Source organism: Pteronotus mesoamericanus, unplaced genomic scaffold (assembly GCF_021234165.1).
Source record: "Pteronotus mesoamericanus isolate MK-2021 breed Mesoamerican mustached bat unplaced genomic scaffold, CSHL_Meso_final scaffold_165, whole genome shotgun sequence".
NCBI lineage: Eukaryota > Metazoa > Chordata > Mammalia > Chiroptera > Mormoopidae > Pteronotus > Pteronotus mesoamericanus.
Genome location: NW_026555307.1, coordinates 5,734,710 through 5,749,987, shown reverse-complemented (window position 1 = coordinate 5,749,987; position 15,278 = coordinate 5,734,710). Strand labels below are relative to the sequence as shown.

The following is a 15,278-nucleotide window of genomic DNA, read 5'->3' as shown; positions in this document are numbered from 1 at the left end:
TACCAATCTATAGATTTTAAGGTACTAGCTAAATGACTCAAAGTAGCACAGAGATAAAGGATCTCTGCCTGTCCTCTTTTGGGGTATCTTTATGGTATCCTAAGTTTTACAGGGGCACAAAATTCTTTATGTCCTGGATGTTTAAACACCCATATCACATAAATCCAATGTTTATGTCCTTCTTCTTCCTCCTTGAGGTCCTAAATAAGTATTTGAAAGTATATTTAAAAAAAAGTTCTTTACCTTTTTGATAGTAGTTACTTGACCAAGATAACCAGCAGTTCCACTCTCAATAAGAGGGACGTCAGCTGCCAGACACATTCTGTTAACATGGTTGCGGGCAGCTGGAAGAAAAATACTAGTTAGCAGGACTTCATTGGCTGGGACGGGGTGGGGGGGGGGGAATTAGTTAACGTTTAATTAGGATGACATTTACCCAAACTATCTGTTTTTATTTTACATGCAATTTATTTACAGCTGCCACAGTAATACAACTGCTACAGACATTTAAGAAACATTCACTAGCATAATTTCAAACATAAGGAATTTGTTTATCCCAGGAAAAGCCCCTCTATTTGTAATTTTTAAATTTCAAAGTGCCATCTTCTTCTATTGCTATGCCTACTCCATTAATCTTGACCAAAACATTGTTTCAATGTGTTCTGAATTCTTAACTTGCTATTTTTCTAATACAATTATTAGATAATACAGGAAAGTTTAGGAGAATGTGGAATATCAACTCTGAACTATTAAGGCAGTTTAAGGCTAGGTGAAAATGAGTTCAGTTAAAAGATTCAATCTGACCCTTTCTCATGCTACTTCGTATGTTTTTTTCTTTTGATATTTCTGTCCCAATACTGTTACAAGCTCACTTGATAGAAGAACTTTTACATGTGGAATTACAGGCAAGGAATATTAAGTATTTTCATCCCACATTCCGGACACACAGATTTGTTAAAAATGAATGGCTACATAACACTAAATTATACGAAACATCACCACATATTTTGAAAAGTTTTAGTTGGTCTATAATGTGTGCATCTAATAGAATCCAATCTAGTATCTTACAGCACAAGATATAATTCAAGAGCCATAGTTTCTGCATTAACTCTAGCATCCTGTTGCCTCACTCTCAAAACAGTGGTTTTCGGCCCTGATTGCACTTCAGATCATCCTGGGAACTCTGAAAAAATGATCCTGTAAGTCTGACTCAACTGGTCTTGGGTAAGATCTGGACATTGATATTTCTTAGATTTCCACATAAATGAAGGGAGTGACAGTGTTGAAGTGCTGGGACCATCTGAATCAAACCTCCATGCATATGCCCTATGTGATCATCTTCTTCAGTGTTTTAAGTTTCCTTATATTCACACATTTTGGTAGAATAGCAGAATATATGATCGCTAAATTCCTGCCTGGAACCAGTTTTAGTTAAAATTACAATCATTTGGCAGGATTTAAACCTGATCATATGTCTAAGTTCTAACTCATAAGGAAATGTTTTGATTAATTCTAAAATAATTCTAAATGTGTAAACAGCCTTGTTACGCAGGAAGAAAACTACTTACAGATTATAAGTATTAAAATAATCTCACCTCTGTTATCTAAAGCATTCATAACCAATATAAATTGTCGGAAAAATTCCACATTATAGTCAGGGCTACAAAGCAAAACAAAAAAAAAGGTCAATAAAACAACTGGCCTTACACATGATGTTCACAGTAAAATACAGGGTCCTGAAAAGCATATATTACAGTAATAATGGTGCAAAAATAACTGAAATAATTAGGGGTCTCTACATTTACATAGATTTGACTTTTTCTAAACACTGTAAGCAGATTTTAAAGAAATTACTTTCCCCTAATACCTACGAGGGGCTACACATCCTTTCTGGCCAGCTACCTAGGGCACAAGAGCAAGATATCCAACTAGCAGAAAGATGGCATGACTCCACTAGTCCCACCAGGCCTTCTCCGGGCAGCAAGTGCCTGGGAACACACAAAAAACACATTCCCAGGATCTGCCTGGCCTATGGCTTCACCTCACATGGTTAAGATCAGGCAGGGTTCAGGCCCCAAGAGTCCCTGCTTTTAGCAGCACTGGGAAAACAACGCAGGGCAAAGGGGTTATAGGGCTATAGGCAGGCTTGTAGAGCAAACATCCAGAGAATAAAAAAGCTGGGGACACAAATTCCCTGAGAAAGTATACGACTTCCTGTAATTCCAGAACTCAAATAAGAAATCATTTCCAATACCATTTACTTGTGAGCTACATAACAACTTCTGGTAAAGGATAGCTGAGCCCCTGTGCTAACACCTCCAAAATGCTGTATTTACTCTAGCTTTACTGAGATCACAGCATATTTATATACCGTCAACACTACTGCTCCATCGCAATTCCCAATGTTATACTACAGAAGTCAGTCCTAAAACTTAATTATATTGGAAAGGAACCTTTAAAACTGAAAAAGACCACAGCTGAAATCAATCAGAATGAGAGCAAATAATTTAGGAAAATTTGAATCATCACATAAAAGGATTTTGCATAGGGTGCAGTATCTTTTTACTTAAAACAAAAATATAACATCCTTTATTAGGTTTCCAAGTAACTTATTTATTCAAATTATTAAAGTACCTTGTCTCTTATCTAAATTGCTCAAATCATATATATAAACTATTACAAGAATGCCATTTAGCTTACATGGGCACAAACTACCACATTCTAATTATTCTAGCAAAATCATTTCTAAAAAGCAGAATGACTTCAAGCTCATATATCTGGCTAATAAAAATACCTTATACTTTAAAACTTTAATTGAAAATTCACAACAAACAATTTTGCAACATAATAAGAGCATACTTCATGATGCTGTCATGGTAGGCTATGATATTAGCTTTCGGGTAAAACTGCAGTACACTTTCTTTGGCAACCTGGAAAAACAAGCAACACTAAATTAATTTCTTATTTACTAAATACAACATTTCTAGCTGTATTTGAAATATACTTATGACAAACAATACTGCTGTTTTACCTACTTACATAATTTTATTCATATTAAAAACTGAAGAAATTCTAAAATGTCAAGATTTCATTAAAATTAGGCCATCCACACATATTTGAGGGCCACCTCACTCCTATATATAATTCTACAAGAAAAAACAAGCTTCAGCAAAAATATAAAATACAATACAGAAGTGTCATGCGTTCATTCAACAAATACTTACTGAGCACTTCTATGTACCAAGATCTGCATAACAAAGGCATTTGGTGAGCAAAGTGACAGTAATCAAATAACCATCTAGATAAATGTAACTACGAGCTATGAGAAATGATACACAGAAAAAGCAGAGGTTATTATGAGAGAAGTTCTGGTTTATTCTAAGAGATTTAGGACAGTACCCCTAGAGAAGGAGCCTAATGGAGAAAAGTGTGGGAGTTTGTCAAAAGGGCTGATGAAAAAACCAAAGGGAAAAGATGTTTTAAGACCCCGAATCAAAATGGAACATTCAAGGAACTAAAAGCCCTGGCTGAGTAATTTAGTTGCTTAGAGCAATGTCCACACCAATGTTGGGGTTCAATCCCCCCGGTCAGGACACATACAAGAATCAATCAATGAATGCATGGATATGTGGCACAACAAATCAATGTTCCCCTCTCTCTCTTAAAAAAAAAATCAATACACTTAAAAAAAAAATAAAAGAAATAAAAAGGAACTAAAGAAAGGTCGAGGGGGCTAGACCCTCAGGGGAGGCTGTCTCCTTTGAAAAGGGACAGCAGCACAGGCTGGTGTTGCTCAGCTGGCTGGGCGTAGCCCTGCAAAACACGCCTGGATTGCAGGTTAGGTCCCCAGTCCAGGCAAGTACAGAAGGCAATCAGCTGACGTTTCTCTCCCTCTTTTTCTCCTTCCCTTCCCTCTCTCGAAAATAAATAAAGTTTAAAAAAAAATTAAACAGGGACTGCATAAGCTGTAGCTTCTCTTGCTCCCAAATACAGGAGCAGCCAACCTCTAGAAAATGTAGGAACACAAGATTCATCATCAGCAAACAATCAGAAATTTAAATAAGAAAGGGATACCAGTTACAGGATTTGGTAGAGCACTTCCATTTCCTCAGCAGACCAAAAAAGGAGGGTGTCTTTAGTCCTTTGCTCCACATATCCTTTCTGGTCTTCACAATCTCTCAGCTAAAGAGACAGCTTCCCCATATTCTCCTTCCTACTAGATATCAAATTAATCTGACATCATAAACAGGCGATCCATCAAATGGTAGAAATATAAATGAATAAATAGAAATGGCACAAGAAATATAAAGTTACCTGGGCCTTTGATCTTCCAACATGTTTCTTTTGAAATAAAAACTGCCTGTTGAGGTTGCTGACATCAATAGTATCCAGATCAATCTACAAATGCATAAAACCCAGATTAATCACAAATTTTCTGGTATGTTTGAGCATTATCATTATTTTCAGCATCTATAACCAAGAACTTTTGATATTTGCTACATTAATGGAGAAAATGCTTTTTGACCAATACCAAAATTCTCAAACAATTTCATGCATTAAAAAAAAAAAAAAGATTTCACTTCAGAGATAATTTTCTCAGAAAAAAATTTCTTTTGCCTTGACTGGTGTGGCTCAGTGGGTTGAGTGTTGTCCTACAAACGGAAAGGTAAGCAGGTTCAATTCCCAGTCAGGGCACATGCCAGGGCTGTGGGCCAGGTGCCCAGTTGGGGGGCATGCGAGAGGCTTCTTAATCATCCCTTACATCGATGTTTCTCTCCCTCCCCTCCCTTCTCTCTAAAAATAAATAAATAAAATCTTTAAAAATATTTTTTTAGGAAGGATGCAACTATGTTAGTAAATTCCAGATTGGCCCTGGCCAGGTAGCTGTTAGTTTCAGGTTCTATCCACTGTCAGGGCACATATAAGAAATCAACCAGTGAATGCATAAATAAGTGGAACAACAAATCAATGCTTCTCTCTCTCTCTCTCCCTCAGCCAAAAAAAAAAAATAAAAAAATTCCATATAGAAAATGCATTATATAATCTATCCCTACCAACTGAATCTTTCAATCCACATATTAGATTTAACTGTGCCCTGCTTTTTTCCTTACTACTTGACAAATTTATTGAATTTTGCTAATTTCCATAATTAAAAAATCTTCAACACATACAGTTTCATTTACATATGTTTCCAGAGGGCTGTAAAGAAAAATTTGTACCCAAGATTTTAAGTGTCATGTTTTAAGTCTTAGCTAATTGTTGCTCAAAAGCAAATATAAAGGAAGAAAATAATGACTAAAGTCATTTTCATTCAATAAACTAATATGCAGAATAATTAAATGTTCCAATTGTGAAACACCTTAATGGTTTTGGTTATAATTTGTGAAAATCATCAACACACATAACCAACCACCTAAACAATTTTTCCTTTGTACTTTCAAAACTTACTAAAAAAATTTGAATTAAAAATTTTACTACAAAAATGAAACCAAATAAGAAAGGATCAGCATTTATTTTCAGGTGCCCACTGTCTTGTCTATTAAAAATGGTTCTTTTAAACAATCATCAAGTATCAGGTGAGGCACAACCATATTTGAATTTGTGGTACAGAAGGGAAAGGGAAGACAAACGTTATATAAAGCCAAAGGAAAAAAATGTGTACATTGTTCCCCCCAATCATTCATTTATAAGCTCAGTCAGATATCTCTACTTTTTTTTCTACCTTTTTTTTTTTTTTTCCATTTCATGTTTCCACTACATCTTAAGACTCTCCAAACTTCCATCCAATTCCAGGAAATATCTCTAATCTCTAAAACGTTTATTTTAATAGAAATAACTTGACTTCGAATTAGTCACTGTAAACTTGTGCAAAAGTTAAAATACTAACCAACGTCTTTGATGAAATTAGCAAGTGTATTATCTATGGTAATAGTAATGACAGTCACGCTTGCTGTACCCAGAAAAGCAAGAGCTCCAAAGTTCTGCCACTTTGCTTCGTGACGCAAGGTAATTTACTAAACCCCACTGCATCTCACTCTTCTTCCCATCAGTTAAAAAAAAAAAAATGATGAAAGTAGCGTTTTCGACCATACAGTGGGAGCGAAGATTACATGTCGTTAACCCAACTAAACCCCTCAGGACCTCCCCAAGGCTGAGGACAAGCGCTCACTTGGATAGTAATACCGCCACCCTCTGCCCTGGATCATTATTTCTGAGTTCAGGGGGCCCTCTGATTTCAACAGTCACAATGTGCACTAGAAAGTCAATCACCTCCTGCCTCCCGTTAAAGCTAGGAAATGCTCCACAGCGACAAGAAGCCGCTTCTACACCCTAGAGACGCCACAAATTGGCGCTGCCCTGGAGGCGGAGGCCGTCCCGCCGCGGGACGCCCGGAAGACTGGGGCCCGCGGCCTCCTCGGTATCCCGAGCAGGCCCAGGGAGCAGCGAGGCCCGCTCCGTCCCCGCCGAAAAGCTTCCTCGGTTCGTCTGGGACCCCGGGGCCTCTTGGCCTGCCGTCGCACCCCAACTCCGTTCCCGACCCCCGGGCCCGGGCACCACGGCCCACCATTCAGCCCGCGCGCACGCCTGACCCTCACCAGGTCGATGTGGGTGAACCCAGTGAGCACGAGGTTCTTGAGGAGCTCACAGCCAATGCCGCCCGCGCCCACCACGAGCACCCGGCCCCCGGCCACGGCCTCGGCCAGCTCCCGGGGAAGCCCCCGCGACAGAGCCATGGCGGGACAACCACGAGCGGCGACTCAGGCGGAGGCGGGAGAATTGAGCCGCGGCCGGAAACGGGTGGGGGAAGGGCGGCCTGGCTTCCGTTTCTGCGCACTGCGGCCGCCAGTCGGCGCCAGGTGCGGGCGGCCTAGGACCTCGAGAGTGGGCCTCCCGTTCCCAGGCTGGACTGTAAGCAGGGGTATTCTTACACCTGCGGCTGTACTCCTGTCTAGCAGCGTTCTTACTCTTCTTCTTTTTAAATTTATTTATTAGAGACAGGGGAAGGGAGGGAAAAAGAGAGGGAAACTTGGACTGGTTGCCTCTCACACGCCGTGGGCTGGGGACCTGACCCCACAACCCAGGCATGTGCCTTGACCAGCAATGTTCAGCGACCTTTCACTTAACCTGAGGACATTCAACCCACTAAGCCACATTGGTCAGGGCTGGTCGTGTTCTTTACATACATACGCAGACCCGCTATCCAGTTTAAGAAGCCTGAGGGTCACCTTGTAGCCTGTTGTTTGAACTGCCTGCCAAGATTTCTTTTCAGGTTAGAAAACAGATGCCTGTAAATGTAAAGAGCTCTTACAAATTAAGAAGAAAATGAATGTCATTCCCCACCCCCTTCCCCCAAAAAATATAGGCAAAAGATGTTAACAGGCATCTTTTATTGAGGTATTTTCTCAAAAGAAAATACAATCAATAAGCATATTGAAATTTAATCAAAGAGATGCAAAATTGTATTTATTTTACCTATCAAACCAGCAAAAAGTTGGGAGGGGGATTAGATGTCTGGGTGAAAAAGATGAAGGGATTAAGAAGTACAAATTGGTAGCTACAAAAGTGTCATTAGGATGTAAAGTACAGCATAGGGATTATAGCCAATACTATAACTACGTACAGTGTCAGGTGGTTACTGGATTTATTGGGGGTGACTTCATAAGGTGTATAAGTGTCTAATCACTGTTGTATATGTCAACTGTAATTGAAAAAATATTTTTTTAAAAGGCAAAAAAAAGTATAACACTTGTCAAAGGATAGGAAAACAAGCATGGCTAAAGCAGAGCTTTTAAGCATATTAAAAACTTCAGGGGTTTAGTTGAGCAAAAATCGATTCAAATCAGGCAGTGCCCAATCTAGCAGATAGGCACTCCAAGAAACTGTACAAAATAAAAGACTTTTGCAGACAGAAGGGAGCGGGAACAAGAAAGTTATACTAGGCAAAAAAAAGTGGGTTATTGCAAACTTTCCTTTAGAGGATGACGGGTTTATTAGGCAAATAACCTAATTTGGTGATATGGAGCTTAGCATAAGTAACTCCATTTTGGGCCTATCGTCTTTTTTACTTAACAAGGATAATTTGGAAATATGATTCAAAAACTCTAAAATTATGCATAGCTTTTGAATCATTCATTCCAATTCAAATAATTCATCCTATGACAATAATCACTAATTTAAAAAAAAAGAGCCATAGGGATGGATGTTCCTCACAAGAAAATTGGAAATAAAAACAAAAATTTGTATTTTTGCTGCATATTAAAAAAAAGTACTTATGCAGCAATACAAATTATGTCCTGAGCAAATACTGTTGGGGGAAATGCTCTCAATGTCACAGATATAAAACTATTTATATGACTAAATTATGTAAAAACAAAAACAAAAAATATATTTGTTAAAATCAAAAGCAAATGGAGATCAGTTTTGGAGGTTCCCTGAACTGACAAAACCACTTTAGTCAATATTTTAGTTTAATTACCAACCACCATGGAGACACTGCTTTATCATTGTATAAGCTGCTTTGTAACTATATATCCCTGAGTCTTATTCCATGTTTTAGTTTGAGTGGTCCCAGTTTGCAAACTGTCCTTTCGGTGTGTGCACAATAAACTTTTACTAATGACTACTTCCGTGATTCATTGGTTTTACTTTGGCTGAAACTTTGACAATTAAAAAACAAGAAAAAAGCCATAGTTAATATTTTTGTTAATCTGTGTGGTGGAATTATAATTTTTATTTCTTCTTTAAAGTTTTTCTTTTATTATTACAGTTGTCCCAATTTTTTTCCCTTTTCCCCCATCCACCCAACCCACCCCTCTAGCCCACAGTCAATCCCCTTTCCATTGTCCATGTCCATGCGTCATTCATACATGTTCTTTGACTAGTCCCTTCCCCTTCTTTCCACCATTTCCCCCCCCCTTTCCTCCCCTACTTCAGCTGTCAGTCTATTCCATCCATGTCTCTGGTTCTATTTTTCTTGTTAGTTTATTCATTAGATTCCAGTTATAGGTAAGATCATATGGTATTTGTGTTTTGCTAACTGGCTTATTTCACTTAAAATAATCGTCTCCAGTTCTGTCCATGCTATCATAAAAGATAGGACTTTTTTCTTTCTGCTACATAGTATTCCATTGTGTAAATATACCACAGTTTTTTAATCCACTCATCCACTGATGGGCATTTGGGCCGTTTCTAACACAGCTAGAACTATGGAATGCTGCACAAATTTGCAGGTCAGTCACCCTTGCACAGGAACCATGCTAATCCTCTCTGTGTCGCTCCAGTTTTAGTATATGTGCTGCCAAAGCGAGCACTCTTAAGTTTTGTGTATTTTTCAGATGCTCATGCTCCTCAAAGAAAATGTTTTAAAATCAGAAAATTATCCAACCACTGATAAGGGTAATTACGTAATATATTAGAGGTGTTAAATATTGCAACAATGGCAATCATAAACAATGTCAACAATATGTGTATCAAATCAATGCATTGTACATTTTAAATTTATGCAACATTATGACAAATATATTTATTAAAAATATTATTAGCCCTGGCCAAATAACTCGTTGGTTAGATTGTTGCCCCAATATGCCAAGTTTGCAGGTTCAATCCCTGCCCAGTCAGGGCACATAAAAAGAATTAACCAATGACTGCGTAAGTGGAATAAATCAATGCTTCTCCCTAAAATCAATTAAAAAAATTATTAGAAGAAAAAAGGTGAAGAGGGAAAACAGAGAAAAACCACTTTTGAATTCTGAGGTCTTTCTCTTATCAACTACTTGATTCTCTTACTACACACCAAACTGATTTGTGAGAAATACTTAGGCTGTTGCTCTGATGCATAAGGCGCAGAAGTGTTGAGTGCCAAACCAGGGTAGGGGAAAAGCTCTGCGTACTGGGTTACTGATGTTCCTTTCCTATTATTGGGCTGGCTCTCACAAAGGCCCCACCTTTGCAGCTAAGCCTAACAAAGGCCCTCCAAGAGGGTGCTGAACTTACTTCTCCCTTCACTCAGTGAATGGGAGCCATCCTCCTCGGCTTTTCTCCTGCCTCCAACTTCTTCTCCTGGGCCTAGGCTGGACTGGGCTCCTAATTCTGAGGAACTCTGCTTTCCTTTGTGGATGGGTCTGTGTGTATGTGTAAAGTGTAAAATACTTGCTCACAAAGTTCAAATAGGCTGTAAGTAGATGAAGTAAAAGCTGAAAGTCTCATCCACACCCTAATCCTACTCCTTTGCTGGCCTTTGTCTTTCCAGATCTAGGTTTTTTACATAGCAATATGTAATTCTACATTTAAATGGGTTTGCACTGGGCTTATTTGCACTTTCTGCCTTAACAAATAACAACTGTACCCTTGTTTACAGTGCCTGAAACCTCTCATGACTGGCTCCCCCCAGCCTCCCAATATCTTTTTTTCATTTAACTGAAAAACATAAGGTGATGGCTTGAACCATTTCTGGGAGTTACTCAGCTTTCCTGAGTCTCTCTCATATATACAGGTGGTATATGTTATTAAATTTTTCTTCTGGTAATCTTTTATTACACTGTGGGTGTCTCAGCCAAGAATCTAGAAAGGTAAAAGGGAAAATATTTTTCCTTCCCTACAAAACCCAACATGCCTGAAGTCTCACTGACCAGCACCTTTGGTTTGTATACAGCCAGCCACTTTCTTCCCTCAGGTGCCCAAGGGGGCAGACTCAGGTAAAGTTCTAACCAGGCATACACTGACTAGGAAAACCCCACCTCATAATAATCTGGGCCTAATGTGTTATTTATCAGAGCGGCAAACCAAATTGTTTTTACCCAGTTTCCTTATCTCATCAGGCAGAGAGCAGATCTGTACAAAACTGGTGTGAATGTTTTCATACTGCTGTCATGGGGTAGCAGAATGGATGGGGTTAATAACAAAAACTGAACAGAAAGAGGATGAAACCAGAAAAGTCAATGTTTATGCTGCCCGTCACTACCAAACAAGTAGAGACAAGGATTGAATCTTTACAGGTGCTTTATTCAGATGGCCAGCGATCTGAGAGCGGGTTATGTATCCTAAAAGACCATCTTATATCTCATCTTAAGCCAACCTTTTTTTATAAGAAGAGAGTGGGTAAGGTGTTTGGAATTCAGAGAAAAAGGTTAATCAGATAAAAGCTGCAGTCCTACGATTTTACTTGCATCCCTTCATCTGCTGACTGGTGATTACCTGCGTCCCTCCTCATGTATGCTCCCTCCCTGAAGCACGATGGCTCAGACACCATCTTGATCACCTGCAGTCCTGCTGGGGCACAAAGGTAGAACTGCTTGTGTGTCTCCTGGAGTCAGGCTAGGTCCAGTCATACATTCCAGTTTCTAGAACAGTAACTCTCTACAGGCATTAATCACCAAGCCTGTTAATTATGTAACTAAAGCTAAAAAACTGGCCACTCTTGAGTTCCCCCATCAAGTAGAAACTGGAAAAGTAGATGATGGCTGGATGCAAGGACAATGCCGGTGATAATGCAAAGGCAGAAGGTAGTGTCAACTTAAGAGATGTTCAAACCTGTAGTGAATTTTTTAGTTTAAATTGACAACAGGAAGCAAAATCTGAAGAGATTAAAAAAATGCTCCAGATGGTAGTTTTGCAGCTTATTTTATACACAGAATAAAAAGAGGAGACATAAGGAGGGTTACATGAAATCCATTGGTAGTAGATTAAGAGTTGAGAGAAAGCAAAGTAGGGAAAAATAGAGAAACGTATTTCTTTTACACTGGTGGGTACAGGATAGTTAATAATTTAACATCTACAGCACACAGAGATGGTATGAGGTTCTGTGGTCGAGCTCCGGTGCCAAAGTCGTGCCTTGAGAGGTCTGGGAAAGATCACTCTCAGATTTCAAAGGTATGTTATCTTAGATGAAAAAGACAATAGACAGGTTCACTGAAGGTAAAGAGTGACCTTCATTAAGGAAGCTGAAGGTCTAGGACATGACTACCCACCATGACTTGCTTTTAGTTAGGAAGTTTTATGTTCAGACCATCCTGTGGGATTACTTTCAGTCCCTGAGTTTGTAAAGCCTCCATGTAGGACTCCCCTGAGCTTGTCAGGTTTAGTATATGGCCCTTTTTAGTCCACAGTAGGAGGGCAGGGAGTGTGAGGTGGGAGAAGGGGGGGGGGGCGCGGGGGGAGGCAGTTGTAACAGCTAGAGTCACAGGATAAGAGCCTGAAGCGGCTGGAGTAGGTGGAGTGGCTCGATTTATCAGCATCCAGGGGCCTCAACAGAGTTCAGGAAGGTGCAGAGGCAGCAGGTGTGATTAGATGCTGACCACTGCTCATGGCTCTTCAACTGTTCTTCCTCCTAGATGCCCACCAGGCTGCATGTGCAGGGAATACCTGCCCTCTGGGCTACAGAGGAGTCCCAGTCCAAGCTTCCACTGTGGAAAACAAAGGCCACTGCCCCTGGAAGGATAGATAAGCCCACAGCCACGACGTTTGAAATCTCGTTTCAGTCCCAGCGTGGTGCTGGAAAGTGAGACAACACTTAAAAACAAGAGTGATAACTTGGTAAGTCAAAATGCAGTAAAAACACAAATTTGGACATTAATAGTTGTTTTCATTTATATAAATAAAGGGAAATATTCTACTTCAATAATAATTCATCTGGGTCTTCTTGTACAATACAAAATTCTTCCATGGGAGTCTGCTGATTTTGAGGCCAGCAACTCTTCTCACATGTGTAAATTAAAATTGTTCCAAATTCCACAGAGAGACCTGAAAAATATAACATATTCAGGATTCCAGCAAAGAGAAAGTGTTATGAGAAACACTCAATATTTGAGTTTGCTTAGTGGACACAATCTAGACACTGGAGCAAAACTGTTTAGGTTCATATTCCAGCTCTACCACCACCTGGAGCAAGTGACTTCACCTCTCTGTAATAATGACTCTATTCATCATGATGATAAGACTGTTGTGAGGGAGATTAAATAAACTAATTCATGTAAGATACTCATTACAGAGCCTGGCACATCTTATCTGTTCACCATCCAACAGAGGTTAAACAATTAGATGCTAATAGAAGGAAAGGAGAAAGATAGCTCAATATTAGGAAAACTGGTGTTGATCCAGGGAATCATTTTACCTTACAAGCTGAAAAAAGAATGATGTAAAGCAAAAGCAGTGCTTACTTACTTTCAGTCACAATACAGTCACACTCTTTCCTACTGTAAATGACCACTGAGGACAAAAAGCAAATTTAACAGGAAAATATACTTTAAAAATAAAATAAAATCTAAACAAGTCTTCATTACAGTTGTCTAGACTATCTGACACTGAAAATCATTTTAAAAATATATCGTTCTACCAGAACACACTACCTCCAAGAAAGGATTCAGGCAAAATATAGAAAATCAATTCTAAGAGTTTATAGAAATGTATCAATTGATAGAGCCAGGAAGAATGGTACCAAGAAAACATGAGCACCAACAACTGCTAATATCAGGACTGGAAGACAGGACAAGATGAGGTGGGTAAGTGGTTTGAAGTGCTCAAGGAAAAATATTTTTTAAAAAAATGTAGGCAGAGATAATGGAAAGAAAATGATCAAGGACAGAAGAAAGAAGGCCAAAACACAGCTCATTTGGGAGAAATAACCTAGTGTATTTGAAATAATTTCTAACAAGAATGTGCAATAGGCAATTGCAGAGGGCAGGAAAAGGCTGGAGCCTTGGAACTAGTAACCACCAGGATAGGGGGAAAGGCAGTGCAGGAAATAAAACACCAAGTATCTGAGCAGTGAACATAAACCTGAGCTCAGGGACCTGTCACAGCTGGCGGGTGAAGGAGGGGTTGGAGAAAGAGGAAATGTATGAAGGTAAAAACAGCCCCATTACACATCTAATGAAAAATATCGGAAACCACAACAGAAAAGACAGGTGAAACCTAATTATAGGCAGAAAGGAAAGACTTGAGGGAGCCTCAATGAATGTAGAGGTAAAGGAAAAAGATGTTAATTTAATGTGGATTTGAGAGGAGAAAGGTGACTAAAGCAACTCATGTTGTTTGAGTCAAAAAGCTACAAATGCAACAAAAAATAAATTCAGAAATTAAAAGGAAGAAAAACTACATATATGGGTCTGAAAACCCATTGTGGCCCGTGATAAAAGGATTGTAGAACAATGGGACAGCAGGAAGTAACTGGTTTACTGACTGGACTTCATGAATAATGAAAATTCTACAGGTATCCCCAGCATAACTTAGTTACAAGGGGGGAACAGAGGCTACCCTCAGACTCCTACAAGGTAACATTCAATGCCAAAAGATACCTATGTAAAAGTGAAATATCTCATGAATTTTCAGAAAAAAATGTATTTCTTAGTGAAACCCAGCCATGGGAGTTGACAAAGGCAAGAAGTAAAAGGGCTGGTGGACTCTTGGCTCTCACTATAAAGTGACAGCATGGAGCCTAAAATGTTCTAAAGAAAATGGGGCTTGAGAATTTTATAGATGGGTTATCCTTCAGATACAAAGACAGACTAGCACACACATTCCTCTTTTCTTATTATTGTTTTGAGAGAGAGAGAGAGAGAGAGAGAGAGAGAGAGAGAGAGAGAGAAATACTGATTTGTTGTTCCACTTATTTATTTATGCATTCACTGGGTGGTTCCTGTATGTGCCCTGACGGGGCCTGAATTTACAACTTTGGTGTATCAGAAGGATGCTCTGACCAACTGAGCTACTGGGCCAGGGCCTACACACACATTCTGAAGGACTAAGCCTATGAGCTGTCCCAGTGGCTGCTACTTAGAATAGAACCTAGCTACCAGAGAAGAATCAAAGTAAAGGATTTAGGTATAGTAAAGCTAAAATGTAGATTGGTGCAAACACCGAAGTCATTTAAACATGTAACTAAGGTTAAACAGCTGAAGAATTACTTTTAACTTGATAAAGTAAAAAATGATACTAAAATATTTGGTGGTAAAGTAGGATATAAATTGTTCTCTTCCCCTCATGGATTTTGTGACACCTGTCACAAATTGCTTACTTTTTCCCTTTTAGACAGAATGATTAAAAGTACACAACCAGCACTGGCTGATGTGGCTCAGTGGGTTAAGCGCCAGCCTAAGACCCAAAAGGTCACTGGTTCAATTCCCAGTCAGGGCACATGCCTGGGTTGCAGGCCAGGTCCCCAGCTGGGGCCATGTGAGAGGCAACAACCAACCAACCAATGTTTCTCTCTCTCCTTTCCCCATCTCTCTAAAAAATAAATAAAGCCTTTTTTAAAAAATAGTTTACAACCAACTTTATAACCC

General features: G+C 39.3%; 2 protein-coding genes and 1 non-coding gene across 5 annotated transcripts in view; all 3 read right to left on the bottom strand.

Annotated features, from left to right (window-relative positions):
* Window positions 1–6,794, bottom strand: part of UBA2 (ubiquitin like modifier activating enzyme 2) — a 41,919-nt gene extending 35,125 nt beyond the window's left edge. Inside the window, exons 1-5 of one of the 3 annotated variants that reach the window (XM_054589004.1) lie at window positions 6,597–6,794; window positions 4,315–4,398; window positions 2,860–2,930; window positions 1,596–1,660; window positions 244–344 (exon numbers count right to left, since the gene is read on the bottom strand). In XM_054589004.1, the coding sequence (XP_054444979.1) occupies window positions 244–344; window positions 1,596–1,660; window positions 2,860–2,930; window positions 4,315–4,398; window positions 6,597–6,734 (459 nt within the window). In that variant the 5' untranslated portion in view covers window positions 6,735–6,794. Of the gene's footprint in view, window positions 1–243; window positions 345–1,595; window positions 1,661–2,859; window positions 2,931–3,224; window positions 3,428–4,314; window positions 4,399–6,565 lie in introns of those variants that run through there. The other 2 variants (XM_054589005.1, XM_054589007.1) reach the window with 2 other exon arrangements.
* Window positions 6,795–9,200: 2,406 nt separating this feature from the next.
* Window positions 9,201–9,311, bottom strand: LOC129083245 (U6 spliceosomal RNA). Its single transcript, XR_008530472.1, has one exon. It is a non-coding gene; the product is annotated as a U6 spliceosomal RNA (small nuclear RNA).
* A 2,193-nt stretch (window positions 9,312–11,504) lies between these two features.
* Window positions 11,505–15,278, bottom strand: part of PDCD2L (programmed cell death 2 like) — a 30,461-nt gene continuing 26,687 nt past the window's right edge. Inside the window, exon 7 of the mRNA XM_054589003.1 lies at window positions 11,505–12,738. Within this exon, the coding sequence (XP_054444978.1) occupies window positions 12,608–12,738 (131 nt within the window). The 3' untranslated portion in view covers window positions 11,505–12,607. The remainder of the gene's footprint in view (window positions 12,739–15,278) is intronic.